At 44.3% G+C, this 16,915-nt stretch overlaps 1 protein-coding gene across 1 annotated transcript in view; it reads left to right on the top strand.

Annotated features, from left to right (window-relative positions):
- The window catches only part of LOC308286184 (uncharacterized protein), a gene marked incomplete at both ends in the record, with an annotated part of 44,224 nt that extends 32,528 nt beyond the window's left edge, over positions 1 to 11,696 (top strand). The window contains 4 exons of the mRNA XM_080727145.1: positions 8,391 to 8,499; positions 8,692 to 9,029; positions 9,318 to 10,176; positions 11,669 to 11,696. Coding sequence (XP_080583271.1) covers positions 8,391 to 8,499; positions 8,692 to 9,029; positions 9,318 to 10,176; positions 11,669 to 11,696 — 1,334 coding nt within the window. The remainder of the gene's footprint in view (positions 1 to 8,390; positions 8,500 to 8,691; positions 9,030 to 9,317; positions 10,177 to 11,668) is intronic.
- Between the last annotated feature and the right edge of the window lie 5,219 nt (positions 11,697 to 16,915).

Genomic DNA, 16,915 nt, shown 5'->3' with positions numbered 1-16,915 from the left:
TCACCAGCCCATACTTGGGCATGGACGACTTATATCTCCATATACGGAGATGGCCATATATGGAGATACGATGACATCACAGAGTCCACAGCTGATGATGTGGCGTGATGTCATACAATACACAAACAAGCCCTATATAAAGGGGCAATTCTCACCAGGGAAGAGAGCATTGCCTGGAATGTTGAATCTCCATATATTGAGATAACCTACGCATCACACAAAGTCTGACCTCACCAGCCCACACTTGGGCATGGACGACTTATATCTCCATATACGGAGATGGCCATATATGGAGATACGATGACATCACAGAGTCCACAGCTGATGATGTGGCGTGATGTCATACAATAAACAAACAAGCCCTATATACTGATGCGATACGATGACATCACAGAGTCCACAGCTGATGATGTGGCGTGATGTCATACAATAAACAAACAAGCCCTATATACTGATGCGGAGATATGAGCAGGGCAAAGGTGTGACGTGTGACGTGTGACGTGTGACCGACCGACGGACGGCCGGTGGAGGTTTTCATAGTAAACTGCTCCCTGACGGTCGCAATAACACTTCTAGAATACACCTCTAGAATGGATTGCTATGACATTTGTTCAACAAGGTGATCAGCAATCTCTCAACACGTCGCTCTGCGACACTTTGAGAGCTTGTAGAGCTTGTAGATCTGCTATTTTCACATTCTAGCACATGTTAGAAAATGTCTCCCCCTGCCCCTAAAAAATCCTCTGCACTGCCCTGGCTAGAGCAGGGCAGACGCAGTTTGCTAACGAGGCGAGGCTGTAGTTGATCGATCGCTTGTTGGCTGTAGTTGATGCTTGTTTTGGTGGAGCGTGGGCCAGGGACCCCCACGCCCACCTGGTTCCCTAAGTGTTGGCTGGAGACCAGGGGACCCCCTTTGTGAGACCCCATCGACAGGGACCACTTGTCCCTGCAACTGGATCATGTGAACTTTATGTAACAAATGATCGGCTTATTGATTGATTTTACAATGTTATGTAACTCCGCACTGCTCTGGGAGGTCGGCGAAGCGTTGGACCCGCGGACCCCTTATTGGTTCCGTTAGAAAGGCGACCAGGGACCCCCACCTTTGCAAAGGCGATCATGGCTTGTTTGTGGACTAAATACCATTACAAAACTAATATTATAGCCTGGATATATGGATTATAACCCAGGGTGTGGATTCAAATCAACCATCATCATTATCAGGTACGTTTTAGAAGCATTTATATGGCGAATTGGCGATAATTGTGTGTTTTGTGTCTTGAGAGAGAGAGAGAGAGAGAGAGGCAGATCTCACTGATAGCACTGTTTTTTTATGGGACTGAACACCATCAGGGGGTCCAACAGGGACCACTGAAACAGAGATATAGTGGTCCTGGAGGGAAGCACACACACACACACACACACACACACACACACACACACACACACACACACACACACACACACAGCTGTTCTCACACTTTTTTTTCTTCTCTTTTTTTTTCCGGCAGCCAGCCTTTTGAGCTCAAATGCGTCTTTTGCCAGTTCACTGTGGGTTATGGGGAGATTTATACATTTGTATTGCAATTTATACATTATTACAGTATTTTTTTCAAACACACTTACTTTGATGTGTGATATTTTAGGTTCCCTTTAAGATAAAAGGCTCAGACTTTGTGACGGGCTGTGGAAGAATGTAATTAAACATTACATTATATAAAAGCAAATTCTCGGGACTATCGGGCCTGGCGGGGAACGACATTGGGATTTTCTCGGGACTATCGGGGGAGGCGGGGAATGAGTTAATGGTAATGCTAAAATTGCTAATGCTAACATCAACCACTACACAAGGTTGCACACACTTAGCGAGCTGCAGGCACACTTAACATTTTTATACATTTTCTTTTCTAGTACTATACTTTATAGACCAGTATGTTATATCAGTATATTATGTTATACTTTATAGACCAGTATGTTATGTGTGCCTGCCATGCAATGGAAAACACTTATTGTAATCAGCAATACTTAATTAAGTAAGTAAGTAAGTAATGTCGCCACGAAATTCGCTGCGTAATAACTGCCGCACAATTTACACCACCCCCGCAATATATACATCAAAACGTGCGACTTGGCCGGGGATGGGGTGCTATTACAAAAAACAACGCCCAAAAACCCCATTCACTTTGAATTGGGGACTCCGAAAACAAAAAACAGAAACTTTGGCGCCACATTACTCTGGCATACTTTTGCCTAGCAACGTGATTTAAACTTTAAAACCCTCACACGACTTTGGACTTTTTCCGGCCAATAGGGACAAGCTGTAATTGATTAAGCCCCGCCCCTCTGTATTCCTATTGGCTGGGCTTTAAACATGCATAATTCCAGTTCACAGCATGGTACCGTCTTGAAACTTGGCGTCTGGACTTAAACCGACAATAGTCCATAAAGCGCTACATCTCTCTCTCTCTCTCTCTCTCTCTCTCACACACACACACACACACACACACACACACACACACACACACACACACACACACATACACACACACACACACACACACACACACACACACACACACACACACACCTTTTGTTCCCTTGTTACTGAACCTATACTACCTTATGATCCCTTATAACCTTAAAGTTGAACAAAGGTTGCCTCTTATCCTGATGACATGTTTGTATAACATCTCTCAGACTGGTAAACCTGTACATTTGTGGTCACAGATACAGAATGTGAAGGAAGAGGCTCGCACACCGTCTTAGGCTCCCAGGTAAGTTTATTAGCAACGTTTCGACCCACACTGGGTCTTCGTCAGACATGGTATCAAACAAGGAAACTCTTTCTGAAGGAAGGGAAGGGAAACACGTGACCACCGGCCATGAAGCTCCATGGATGCTCCCCATGGGTTCCAAAACTCGCACCGGAAGTGTGGAAAAACGTGACAGTGAATGGAGCCGGCTAGATCAAATCTGGAACAAACACTAATTATGAACGACTGAGACCTTGTCATATAATCTGTTCAGGAATATAAAAGAGAAAATAATTGTTGCTCTTTAGATACTGCTATAACTGACACAGTGCACACATCGAAAATCAACACAGCAGAAAGAAAATGTGTGACATGCCTTATTTTATTTTCCTGAGCTGAGTATGTTATAAAGGTCTCAATTGTTCAGAAATAGTTGTATTCGTGAGCTGCTCTGAGCCTGCTCCACTCTAAATGCAGATCTACAAGCTGCCCACAATGTGTAGGTGCCCACTCTAAATGCAGATCTACAAGCTGCCCACAACATGTAGGTGCCCACTCTAAATAAAGATCTACAAGCTGCCCACTCTAAATGCAGATCTACAAGCTGCTCACAATGTTTAGGTGCCCACTCTAAATGCAGATCTACAAGCTTCCCACTCTAAATGCAGATCTACAAGCTGCCCACAATGTGTAGGTGCCCTCTCTATGGAGACACAAAGAGTATCCTCACATTATTGTTTTGTTGCTGAAAGCGACAAAACCAATAACCAGGTTCCAAAACTGTCCCGAAGCGACATCATGAAGCGCTCGAAAAATGAGACAGAAGGCGGAGCTAGGCTCACAGCACGTTCGTTTCCATTGAACGGCGCTGCAAAGGAGGTGAATTCAAGCGCTCCTGCTGTTTTCTACTAGTTGCTTTTTAGTAGCCCCGCCTTTCTTATCCGCTAGTTGTAAGCAGAAGAGAAGCACGGTGGGTAATGTGGTCTGAAGTTAGCCTGGCATTGCTCATTGCGACCGAAAGTCGCATTTATCCTCAAAAACCTTGTCGCTTGAGTGTATTCTGTACAGGAAGTGATGTCAGTGTGATGTCAGTGAGTCGTGACATCACTTCCTGTACGGTGTGGCTACACAAGACTAAGAAAGACACAAAAAAAGAGAAGGATACACAAGACTAAGAAACACAAAAATCCTCCGATCTGATACGGGGCAGCTGGACTTAGATCACCTATGAAAGAATGTCCATCCACCTGGATAAAAGAAAATGTAACAAGGAGGTGGCAACGGGGCGTTAGGCCTGGATCCGACTTTAAGTCGACGTACAGGATTCCAGAAGTGTAGCGCTTATTCCCTCTTGTATCAAACCGGTACTCGAAACGTTCTTAGAATTTAACATATTTTCTAAAGTAAATATGGGGGCGACTGTGTTAAGAACGTTTCGTTGTCAAGCTCAACGTTGGGCATTTGGACCTATACATGGAGAAATAGAGCGAACCTGTTTGGCCTAAACATGGAGATGTGGAGAACACTATATATGGAGATAGTCCAGTCCATCATGTCATATGGGACTACCGTCATAGACAGTAGGCCATTGTTAGGCCAGAGTCAATGGCTGTCTGTCTGACTGTCTGGGTATCTTCAGAGGTAACAAATGAGAATGTTAGTGTAACCCCTTATGTCCATATATGGAGATCCACAGGCATCAAACCAAAGCCCTAACTCACCAAGACCCTGCTTGACATTACCTACGTACATTTTATGGCCATAAATGGAGATTCCTATATTGTCAATATTAAGGACATTATTAAGGATATTATGTTATTAATATTAAGGACATATAACTATCATGAAACATAACTATCATGAATGGCCAGATGGCCAAGAATTGGTGCGACCTCGCCCTTTAGGGTGAGGTCGCATGTCACCCTGAGGTCGCATGTCACCCTCAGGTATCTTACTAGTACTAATTCCTCACTGCGTGACGGATATTAGTCTGGACTCGGGAGCAGAATTTTCATTTCCAAGGGGTGGTTTAAAAAAATGTCAAGGTGACTTGCTCTTAATTGCTCCCTCTGAACTTCAAAGGGGTTGTGAGCTGTGGTAATTGATTGAGCCTTACAAGTGTCAATAGCTCGTTAGTTCAATGAAAGCATCAAAGACTACGATCTGTGTGATGTCTGCAATAGAGTGGAGTGGTGAATGTGTTTGAATACACACAGACTCGCCTGATTGGCTGAATGGTTCTGAACCAGGCCACCACCCACCACGTGCCCCAAGCCTACAGCCCTGATTGGCTAGCACTTTCTGAGGGCTGGTGGAAAAAGCTTATTTAATGTGAAGGGCCAGACTACACAACACCACCACTACCGCCAGGGGGTGGTGTTGTGCAGTCTGGTTTATTAACCAGGCTAGTCTGAAGTGTCCCTCCCCACTAAAGTGTTCTACTGGGCTATTTGGGGGACAATGTGGATTGAATGCAGTGTTCCGCCACACTATGCTGTTTGACTGGGCTATTTGTTTTCCGTGACCGGGCTTTACAGTCCTCCTGTGTTCATCATCATTCCTTTGGGTTAGGGTAACCCATCATGTAGATCTGCTATTTTCACAATTTCTGCCTATAATATTTGACCCCCCCAAAATAATTTGGGGACCCCTCTGGGGGTCCCTACCCACAAGTTGAGAACCACGCCCTCTGGTTGGCACTCAGCCAGGCGACCTCAGGCAGGACAGGGTCAGTGAGAGGTCAACCTGAGCAACAAGCTCACTAATGCAAACACTGGGTTACCACGGTAACCACAGGACAATCACTGGATAACAACACAAACCTCACACTGGGTTACCACGGCAACCACAGGACAATCACTGGATAACAACACAAACCTCACACTGGGTTACCACGGCAACCACAGGACAATCACTGGATAACAACACAAACCTCACACTGGGTTACCACGGTAACCACAGGACAATCACTGGATAACAACACAAACCTCACACTAGAGATGGGATTTATGGCTCTTTGAAGTGAGTAGTAGATCTCTGGGAGCCGTTCCTTTCAAAGAGCCGTTCAAAAGACTGGCTCATTTTAGTTACCAGTTACTTTGTAGATTTGGATTGTAATTACAAATCACTTCAACCCTATATACATTTCGGCCATATATAGGCCTACATTTCCGCCATTTGAAAATAGCCGATCTACGTTGCGACGCATTGTGAGCTTGTAGATCGGCTATTTTCAGATGATTTTTCTAAATTGTATTAATTGGAAAACCTGTGAAATGGGACATTCTGCATAATGAATACTTTCTACTATTGGTAGGCTACTTGTCTTTAAGTACATTTTGATACCGATACTTTTGTACTTTTATTCAACGAACATTTTGAATTCCACACTTTTACTTGTAACATTATTTCTACATTGCAGTAGGCCATTGATACTTTTACTTAAGTAAAGAATTTACTCCCCCTCCTCAATAAAAGAAAAAAAAATGAAAGAAAAGGGAACGGCTCCCTATAGTGTGAACCGGATCTCATCGTTCATTTAAAGAGCCGTTCAAAGACTCGATTCGTTCGCGCCAACTTCTACCTCACACCTCCTGGACAGACAGACAGACAGACAGACAGACAGACAGACAGACAGACAGACTGGGACTGCCATGTTTGAACTTTTTGTTTACCTTTTCCTCTGCAAATGAACAGCGCAGCGTTCACACAAAAGCATCAAAAATAGCAGATCTACACGTTTGAAGCGTGAGGCTTTCGCTCCACTAATATAGACAGGTCCATTTCAAAGATGAATAAGATTGCACTTTGTTTCCAAGCTTCGACACACTAACGCTGGGGTTCTCAAACCTTTTTAGGCCGTGACCCCCAACATAAACATATTTGAACTGGGGACCTCCACCCTGACAAGCACTTGGAATTGTAGGTAGGCCTATTGCATTTAATGTGACTCGGTTCCATAGATAAAAAAATTGAAACTAGCATATCTACATAAGCTCACAAGTCACAACGTTGTGAGCTTGTAGATTGTGAGCTTGTAGATCTGCTATTTTCACAATGACCCGAAGTTTGTGAACCACCACACTAACGCCTTGAATGAAGAAGAACGTGTAGGTATTTGTAGGCAGTTTTGACTGTGTAGCAGTATGGGCGTTTTCCACCACCCATCCTCCTCCCACTGGTTGGTCCACTGATTGACAGCAGTACTTAAGCAGTATGGCTCTCAGCTGCCAATTAGCTGTCTGTCTTTGCAAGCTGGAGGTGCTGCACCTTGCACTGCAGGTGTGTGCATTATGCACAGCACAGGTGGTCCACCAGCTCACACTGGCCTTCTGGCTTCAGCTATATTGGTGTCTGGCTCAGTAAAGGTATGTTTCTATTTGTGCTGCTTATAGTTATACCATGTAACTTTTTTTATAAAACAAATCTTAAAATTGTCCTAACTGTTAAATCTCTAAAGTTTTAGAACACCCACTCCGTTATTTTCAGCTTCTGAAGCCTTCTCTTTATATGTTTTCTATGAGCCGTGAGGGGGGTAGAATTTCGCGGCAAAATGACGTAATCGGCATCATCTGTATACGTTGTGTATACGTTGGCCAATCACATCGCAGATCATACACACATGATACACTACCGGCCAATTACAGTGCATCTTGCGTCTTTTCAGGTAATAGCTTGCTTCAACAGCTTTGTTTACGCTGGTCTAGAAGTCTAGCATGTAACTCCCCAACCGCTGCTCGTAGAGGGACACGAAAGACTCTATGGACTCTACTGGACTCTACTGACTCTACTGTCTGATTGGTTCCTGTGATCCTGCCCCTCCTTTGTTGCTGTTCAGCATATAAGAGGACTCAGGTCACAGACACTTCTCACTCATGGTGGCAGGAAGAGCCACTTGAACACCCAGAGGACTAGACTGAGATACTACCAAAGCAAGCAGGACTTCGATCTTTTTTATCTTGTTGCACTTAAACCTCCTTTTTTCTCCTAATCCAAGAATCGGACCTGAACTTCTCCAGACACGTCCAGTAAAGGAGCTGCCCCACATGGATTAGTATAACTTTTTACTTGCTCTTAGGACACAAATTATTATATTATTGTCATAATTGTTATATTGTTATTAATTGTTATATTGTTATATTATATTGTTATATTGGCATATTTAAAAAAAAATGTGCTTCCCGACCATTCCTACTCTGCTCTCCTCTCATCGCACTAGACACTATTACACCCAGCACTGTAACACCAATAACCTAATTTACCCACCTCGCTCACCTAGTCAACGCATTACAGTCCAAGGCGGCCTCTGGAACTGCCACTCAGCTGCAAAGAAGAACATGCCTGAATTCATTGTAGGCCAGGCTACTTTGAATTCCCTCCAATTCCTTGCACTGACAGAAACCTGGATAAATGCCAATAACACGGCTACTCCTGCTGCACTCTCTACAGCACATACATTTACACACACTCCGCGTCCCACAGATCGTACTGGGGGCGGCACAGGCATTCTAACATCTCCCAAATGGAAGATCCGTGCGTTAAACCTCTCTCACCTATCTCTGTCCACATTTGAATGTCATGCCATTTCAATAACACAACCTGTCTTTCTCACCATCATTGTGCTCTACCGCCCCCCAGGGACCCTTGGGGATTTTCTGGAAGAACTGGACTCTCTGATCAGCTCATTTCCGGAGGATGGAACACCCCTGATTCTACTGGGTGACTTCAACCTACCAACTGAAGAGAAGTATCTCCCCGTTACATCCCTATTGTCCTCATTTGATCTGTCCCTCACCCCTTCCCCTCCCACCCATAAGGCAGGGAATGTACTGGACCTTGTGTTCACCAGAGCCTGCTCCCCCTCAAACCTCATTGTTACCCCTGTAAAATACTCTGATCACTGCTTCATAACCTTCTCCCTCTCCCTCTCTATCCACAGATCCAAACAGACCCTCCCTCGGACTGTCACCACACGACGCAACCTGAGGACCCTGGATCCCTCCATTCTCTCCTCCTCCATTCTCTCCTCCCTCCCAACCCCAGATATCCTTCCCTCTCTCCCTCCTGACACTCTAACATCTTCCTTTCTCTCCTCTGTCTCCTCAGCCTTCGATCGGCACTGCCCTCTCTCGACCAGGCCAGCACGCCCAAATCCACCGGCTCCGTGGCTATCTGAAACCCTCAGAACTGAGCGAACACCTCTCAGGGCGGCAGAGAGGAAGTGGCACAAGACGAAGCAACCAGAGGACCTATCTCACTTTCACGCACTCCTGTCAGGTTTCTCACTCGCACTCTCCACTGCAAAATCATCATTCTACCACACAAAGATCCAATCATGTACCTCAAACCCTAGGAAACTGTTTAGCACATTCTCAACCCTCCTCAAACCCCCCCCTCCCCCCCCTCCTTCATCCCTCTCAGCGGACGATTTTGTCACCTACTTTGAAAAGAAGGTTGATGATATCAGTAGTTCATTCTCCCATCTCCCCCAGAATACAGTGTCGAAAACACGCAATTGTATCCCTAACATAACATGTCTATCCTCCTTCTCCCCTCTCTCTGCAGATGACGTCATAAAACTAGTGACTTCCTCTAGACCTACCACCTGTGCCCTGGATCCAATCCCTTCTCCACTCTTCCAGACGATCGCACCTGACCTACTCCCCTTCATAACCGCCATCATCAACAGTTCTGTAACTTCAGGCTGTGTCCCAGCTGCCTTCAAGACAGCCAGAGTATCACCACTCCTCAAGAAACCAACTCTTGACGCCTCGGACGTCAAGAACTACAGACCGGTATCCCTCCTCTCATTTCTTTCAAAAACCCTTGAACGTGTGGTCTCTAACCAGCTTTCTCTCCATCTCTCACAGAACAACCTGCTGGACCCCAACCAGTCAGGTTTTAAACCGGCCCATTCCACAGAAACGGCACTCCTAGCAGTCACAGAAGCACTCCATGCTGCCCAGGCTGCATCCCACTCTGCAGTCCTGATTCTTCTGGATCTATCAGCGGCATTCGACACAGTGAATCACCAGCTGCTCCTGGACACCCTTGCTGACCTAGGCATCACCGGGACGGCACTAAAGTGGTTCTCCTCCTACCTGTCGGACCGGACCTACCAGGTCTCATGGAAAGGTTTGCTTTCATCCCCCCGAACCCTCCAAACGGGAGTCCCCCAGGGATCCGTACTTGGCCCTCTGCTGTTCTCCCTGTACACCAAATCCCTTGGTGCTGTAATCTCTGCTCACAATCTATCATATCACTGCTACGCTGATGACACTCAACTGTTTTTGTCCTTCCCCCCTTCTGCCACCCAGGTGGAAGAGCGCATTGCTGCATGTCTGGCCGACATCTCACAGTGGATGTCAGCCCACCACCTCAAGCTGAACCCGGACAAGACGGAGCTACTCTTCTTCCCAGCTAAGTCTTGCCCCATGCAAGATCTCACTATTTCCATAGATAATGCATTGGTGACTTCAGTTCCGACTGCTAGAAACCTTGGTGTGGTCCTGGACACCCAGCTATCATTTAAGGCACATATTGCATCAGTCACCCGGTCCTGTAGGTTCACACTCTATAACATCCGTAAAATCAGACCGTTCCTCACCCAGGAGGCAGCGCAGCTCCTCATTCAGACATCTGTCATATCAAAACTCGACTATTGTAACTCTCTCCTCACTGGTCTCCCGGCATGTGCACTTAAACCTCTCCAACTGATCCAAAATGCCGCGGCACGACTGGTCTTCAACCAGCCTAAGTTCTCACATGTCTCTCCCCTTCTCCGCAGCCTCCACTGGCTCCCGGTTGCGGCCCGCATGGAATACAAAACACTGATGCTGACCTTCAAAGCAGCCAAAGGTATGGCTCCTCCATACCTCCAAAAGCTGATCAACCCCTACACCCCCACTCGTTCACTTAGATCAGCCAACACAGGGATGCTGACCGAACCCTCGCTAAAAACTCCAGGGCAAAAATCCACTCGTCCGAGACAGTTTGCCCTCTTGGCTCCCAAGTTGTGGAATAAACTCCCTGTCGCACTTAGAACAACGGACTCACTCGCTACCTTTCGCCGTGGACTGAAAACTCACCTTTTCAGACTCCACCTAAACCCTTAGCACTACAGTAAAATCAATGACCATACATGAAGCATTTGTTTGTTAGGTTTCTTTAGAACTTGATTATATTGTGTTTTTCTCTAGATAGATATCCATTTACATTGTTATATTGCTGTTAATGTACTGACCTATTATCTTGTTTATTATTGCGATGTTGTATCTGCTTATTGTAAGTCGCTTTGGATTAAAAGCGTCTGCTAAATGCCTAAACTGTAACTGTAAACTGTATGGATGCGTCTCGGCGAGGCGGACGCGGTGGTCTGAAGGCCTGGTCCGCGGCGAAAAACGGCCGAAAAAAGCAGACGCGACCGCGGTTTGCTATACTGCTACAGACCACTAGGACTTATGGGCAGTCCCCATAATGTAGAGCAGGGGTCTTCAACAGGGGGTCCGGGACCCCTAGGGGGTCCTCAGAGTTACTACAGGGGGTCCTCCAAATCTTTGTGGGATAGAAACCTTTTTTCTCCTTTTTTATATTAACAATTTGAAGCCAAGTGTCCATATTGTGAGAACTGTAGGCAAAGAGGTTTGGTGTAGAGGGGAAAAAGAGCAGACTAAGTACAGAGTAAAAGGTGAAGTTTATAGGTAATGACGGGGCAAGTGATTCAATATCTGGAAACACAGATGGACATGAATCCAAAATACACTGTCAAACGATGAAACTATATGGAATCTATGTAAAGGTTGTGGGGTCCCTGCTTCATCTCTCTCTCAACTAAGGGGTCCTTGGCCTGAAAACGTTGAAGACCCTGATGTAGAGGTCTCACTAGTGCTGACTACTGGGGTTTTTGTGTTGAACAGGATACTGTCTGTCGTTAGCCACTGTTAGCAAACCACCGCGTTACCATGGAGACGGACAGCAACAGGACGATTACTTTCTAATACACACAATACCCCCCCCATCCCCCCTCCCCATGGCGTTACCATGACGACCACAGGACACAATCACTTGCAACACAAGCGCTGCTCCAGCTCCAATAATCCACTCCTGGACGGGACATGACAACCAACTAACACTCAGCATTTAAAGTAACTTTAAAGTTAAAGTAGCAACACATACTCTGTTAAGAGCCGCTGAAAGTTGTCGTGAGTGTCTAGGCTACGCTACAGCCTATCCCAACGAGCAATTTGAGGGCTAAATGACGTAACTTGTACGTTTAAACGTCAACTAGACGTCTAGCTAAAACTAATTTATCAAGGGTTTAAATTGGCAATTTTTTTCAACGTCTATACATAGACTCGACATTGTATCAACGTCATTTAAACGGCTACATTTCGCCGTTAGCGGCAGCCGAAAGCAGTGAAAATGATGGCAGCCAGCAGCAATTTCTTGGTTTTGAGACCCTGTACCCCAGGTCAGTCAATCTAAGAGAAAATATGGCTTAACCCCAACAAAATTGATACAAAAGGTTTTTCAATGGATTCTAGTAGTATTGGGTGTGCTTAATAACATACTCAAAATCTACCAAAATCTACCTCCCAGAAAGCCGCCATTTTCAAGATGGCGTCCGAGTTGACTGTGGGGAGCTTAACCCTTCTTGTGCCTATCCCGGACAAGTTCGGGATTTTTTCAATACAATACAATATTTTTTTTTGCTATTTTACTTACCCTGAGCTGCTTGTAGAGATGTGGGGGGTCCTGGCTCGTCCTACGCTTCCCAACGACCAAGTCTAGATGGTCCGACGATTTATTCCATTGAAAATGTTTTAGAATAAAGTTTAGAGCCCCCCCAAAAAAAGTCAATCTATACTGTCGGCGGCGCGACATATAACAAAGCCCCGGTCTAAATTTCCATCCATGCCCCGGGCCGCGATTCTGTTTACATCGGCCCGTAATCGAGTAACGCCGCCGCACCGCGCCGCCGACTCCAATACAAACTCACAACCTTAGAGACCTTTTTCTCTGAACTGTGTTCCCAGGGCAGCGACAAAGTTTTTTTGCGGCTAAATAGCTTCAGATCGGGCTTCTAAAAAATAAAGAAGCCAATAGCTAACTGTTAGCTCACTTCCTCCGGTCTTTGTTCATAACAGTGTTTGCAGTGAAAGCCCAAGCCACTTCTGCCTGTGTACCCGGAAGTTAGAGCAAAGGCCTATGGAGAAATGTCTGGCACTCTAGCGGCACCTTGTGGCCCCTGGCAGTAAGTGGGTTAAAATGGTTATATCTCAAATGGAAAAGATTTTGCTAATATTTTGTCAACTGATTCTGGTACCTCTGGACATGCTTTAGAGCATACTAAAAATAGAGGAAAATATTCCTTTCTGAAAGGCTTTATTTTCAAGATGGCGCGTGCCTGGCGTCCACGATGGTTGCCGGGAGCTTAACCCATTTAGTGCTCCAGACATGAACGGGTTAAATGTGTAGCGTGCCGCCCGCAGGCTCCCATACACTTCCATTGTCTTATTTTGAAGGCCAGAAGTCCATTGCGTAAACACTTCCGGTTTGACGTCATGACGTCATTCACCGGAAGCAATCGTCATCAACATGCGGTTGTGTAATGGTGGATCGCTGCTTTTCAACATGTGTTTTATTAGCGAGAATCTAATGCCATCCTTGGCTTTAAAAGTGTTGTTTCGAGATAATGGACATTAAAGATGCGATTCCCCGTCGGCCTCCATGTTATGGGATTATATTTTGTGCACGTGGATCCGTGATGATGATGAATCGGCGAGGCCGATCATGCCAGGACCTTCCGCTCGGCTACAGGGTAGGAGAACCGGCTTTACTCCATATACAGTACTTTTCGCGAGTATACTCAGGATCGGCACTCTAAATACTCGAGTATTTTTCACGAGTATACTTGGGATCGGCTAGAAATTAGTTAAAATGCCTATAAACTGGGATTTAATGTGTAAAAAATCATAACAATTATGCACTTGGTGACAGGTTTTTGACTTTTGGCATGGTGTTGGGTATGGACATAAGGTTTTCAAAAGACATCGGCAACAAGTTGGGCTTGCCCCCTAGAGGTCTGTTTGAAATGAATCCATTATTAAATAGGTCTGTACATGGTTGAAACCCCAAATAATTGATGGGAGCGATTTTTAAATGGATTCTGTTACTATTAGGTATGCTAAATAACATCCTAAAGCTTAGGAGAAACAAACCACTGAAAAGGCATAATTTTCACGATGGCGTCCATGGAGCTTAAAATGCATATAAATTGGGAGGGAATATGTGCCATTTTGAAAAGTCTGCATTTCCAGTATTTCTTTTCCCCTAAGCCTTTAGTATGTTATTTAGCATACCCAATAGTAAGAGAATCCATTGAAAATTCTCTTCCATCAATTATTTGGGGTTTCAACCATATACTGACCTATTTAATATTGGATTCATTGCAAACAGACCACTAGGGGGTGAGCCCAACTTGTTTGCTATGTTTTTTGAAGACATTATGCCCATACCTAACACCATGCCAAAAATCTAAAACTAGTCACTAGTGCATAATTGTACAATAGTACAATAATTTTCTTACATATAAATCCCAGATTATAGGCATTTGAAGCTCCCACAGGCCTTCATGGACGCCAGTCACGCCATTTTGAAAATGAAGCCTTTCTGGAAGGTGAATTTTCCTAAATCTTTAGTATGTTCTCAAGCATGACCAGAGGTACCAGAATCAGTTGAAAAAGCATTTGCATAATTTTTTTCATTCGAGATATAGCCATTTTAAGCTCCCCGCAACCATCTGAGACGCCATCTTGAAAATGGCGGCTTTCCGGGAGGTAGATTTTTACTATGTTATTTAGCATGACCAATGCTACCAGAATCCATTGAAAACCCTTTGTATCAATTTTTTGGGGTAGCCATATTTTCTCTTAGATTGACTGACCTACAACACGTTGTACCGCGGCTGATTGAATTTATTGATATTGGTGTTTGACATAGGTAAACAGCGGGGTTCGAACTTGTAATCTTTTGGTTACCAGACCTGGGCGGGGTTGCACCAGCTGTTACTAAGTTATAACGTAGCCTAGTTGTAACGTAAATGGCTTCTAAGTCAAGACTTACGCATTACTAAAATGTCAGGTGTTGCACCACACAAATTTGTTCTTACGTATCTCTAAGTAACAACTAAATATTTACACCTCCCCTTGGGTAGCACTAAGTCTTTACTAAGTAACCTATCTCTATGGGAGACTGGGAGTAGAGCAACTACACTACTAACGTGGCAGACGGCATTATATCGGCTATTTAATTAATTCAACAATGAAACGACCCATCTGTTTAAAACATACATTAAGCCCAATATACATTTCGGCCATTTGAAAATAGCCGATCTACAAGCTCACGATGTGTGTGCTATTAATAGAGTATTTTTATATTGCAGGATTGATACTTTTTTAATTCATTTGAATACTTTTCAACCACTGCACACAGCACAACAGCGAATTGAACGGTGCGCTCTCTTTCCCTGTGTCTCCAAATATGCTTATATTACTTCACAACGGGGAAAGATGTATGAGGCCAATATAATTTGTGATACAATCCGTTTGCAGGGCAGTGCGCTGCGCAGGGATGCGCTCGCACTGTGCACGCATAACAGTGACTTTGTGTACTTGCCAGTGGAGAGACAGAGCTCTCTGTTGACAAAAGACGATACAAGCTTTACTAGAAACAGTTCGTTTTCATTGGATTCGGGAGCTATGACGTCATTTTATGCGACTATACATTACTTTAGGAACAGTCTACGCATTACTAGTTACGTTATGCCTTAAGCAGTCGTGGTGCAACACCTGTTAGTAACTCACTTAGTTACAAACTAACTAGTAGTTACTAAGCCTCTAGTAAGGACTTTACTCCCTAACTTAGGGCAGAACTTACGTTCTGGTGGTGCAACTGGCCCCTGTACACTAACTACTAGACCACGGCCACTGGTACAAATAAGGAAGTATCCTGCACTATTAGTATCTGACATATCGCCTCCCGCTGTTCGTTTTAGGTCGGTGCATTTTGTTTGACAACAAAACTAACTTGATGCATAGCTATAAAACGATTATTATTATTATTATTTATTTAATCATTATCATTGAATAATGGTGGGGATGTGGGGAGACAGCCGTGTGTGTTTGTTTGTTGCTGTCAGAATGAATTATGTAACTCAGAGAAGTAATAGTATGCTGTCATGAGCAGCACCACGGCATTATGCCGTTATTTATATTTTATTACACTTTTAGAATTTTTCAAAGGACTTATTGCCCAGCTTTTTTAGACGGCTAAAAGATGTGCAATGGCCAGAAAACTGCTCAGTGGATGCAAACTACAACTATTAAGGTAGAACCGGGAGATCTAATTATTTCAAGCTATACTGTTAGCATCCGATAATGAACAACTTGATAAAAATGTAAAACATATGTTATGGTCTAAACATCGTTTTCATCCAAACGTTGATATATCGTTCAACTGGAAACGTCAAATGACGGCTAAACTAGACTAAAACTAAACTAGACTATATAGGCCTAGTGATCTTTAGCTCTTAAAATTACTTTAGTCCAATTTGAAAATCAGGTGTGCAAATTAAAGCAGTTTTTTTTTATCAATAAGTATGGAATAATGGATTAAATGCAGTCAGCCAGAATCGGTCTATATAAAGACGTAATCTAGCCAGTTGAAATTCCGGCTAAGCATAAACCATAGGTCTAGATTGGGTCTTGTGCTCAGTGGGATGTTAATGGACACCACTATGGATTCACCCCAGTAGATAATGCAGATAGTGTTTTATAGATCATAATTATCAATGGACGCTATGGAGGATTCGTCCCAGTGTGACGTGCAGGAGGACAGCCGCTGTGTCTTCATCAAGGACTGTGTGTTGTCCTCACTGAGACTCCAACAGGACAGGTAAGAGTTAGCCTAGCAGCTCCAACAGGACAGAGAGTTAGCCAAAGCATGTTGTTGTTTTGACAGACAGGCAGCTCAGGGTTTATCATAGTTACACCGACTTTGCATTCTATGGGATTTATTTTGCTTATTTATTGTTGCAGTAAATCGCTCTGGCGAGCTGTAGCCTAGCCTAAACTTTAGGTAAAGTGTAACCAAAAGGATCCTTA

The sequence above is a fragment of the Nannobrachium achirus genome (assembly GCF_963921795.1).
Source record: "Nannobrachium achirus genome assembly, chromosome: 5".
Classification (NCBI taxonomy): Eukaryota; Metazoa; Chordata; class Actinopteri; order Myctophiformes; family Myctophidae; genus Nannobrachium; species Nannobrachium achirus.
The sequence above is the reverse complement of the archived record's forward strand: the minus strand, read 5'-3'. Positions and strand labels throughout refer to the sequence as shown.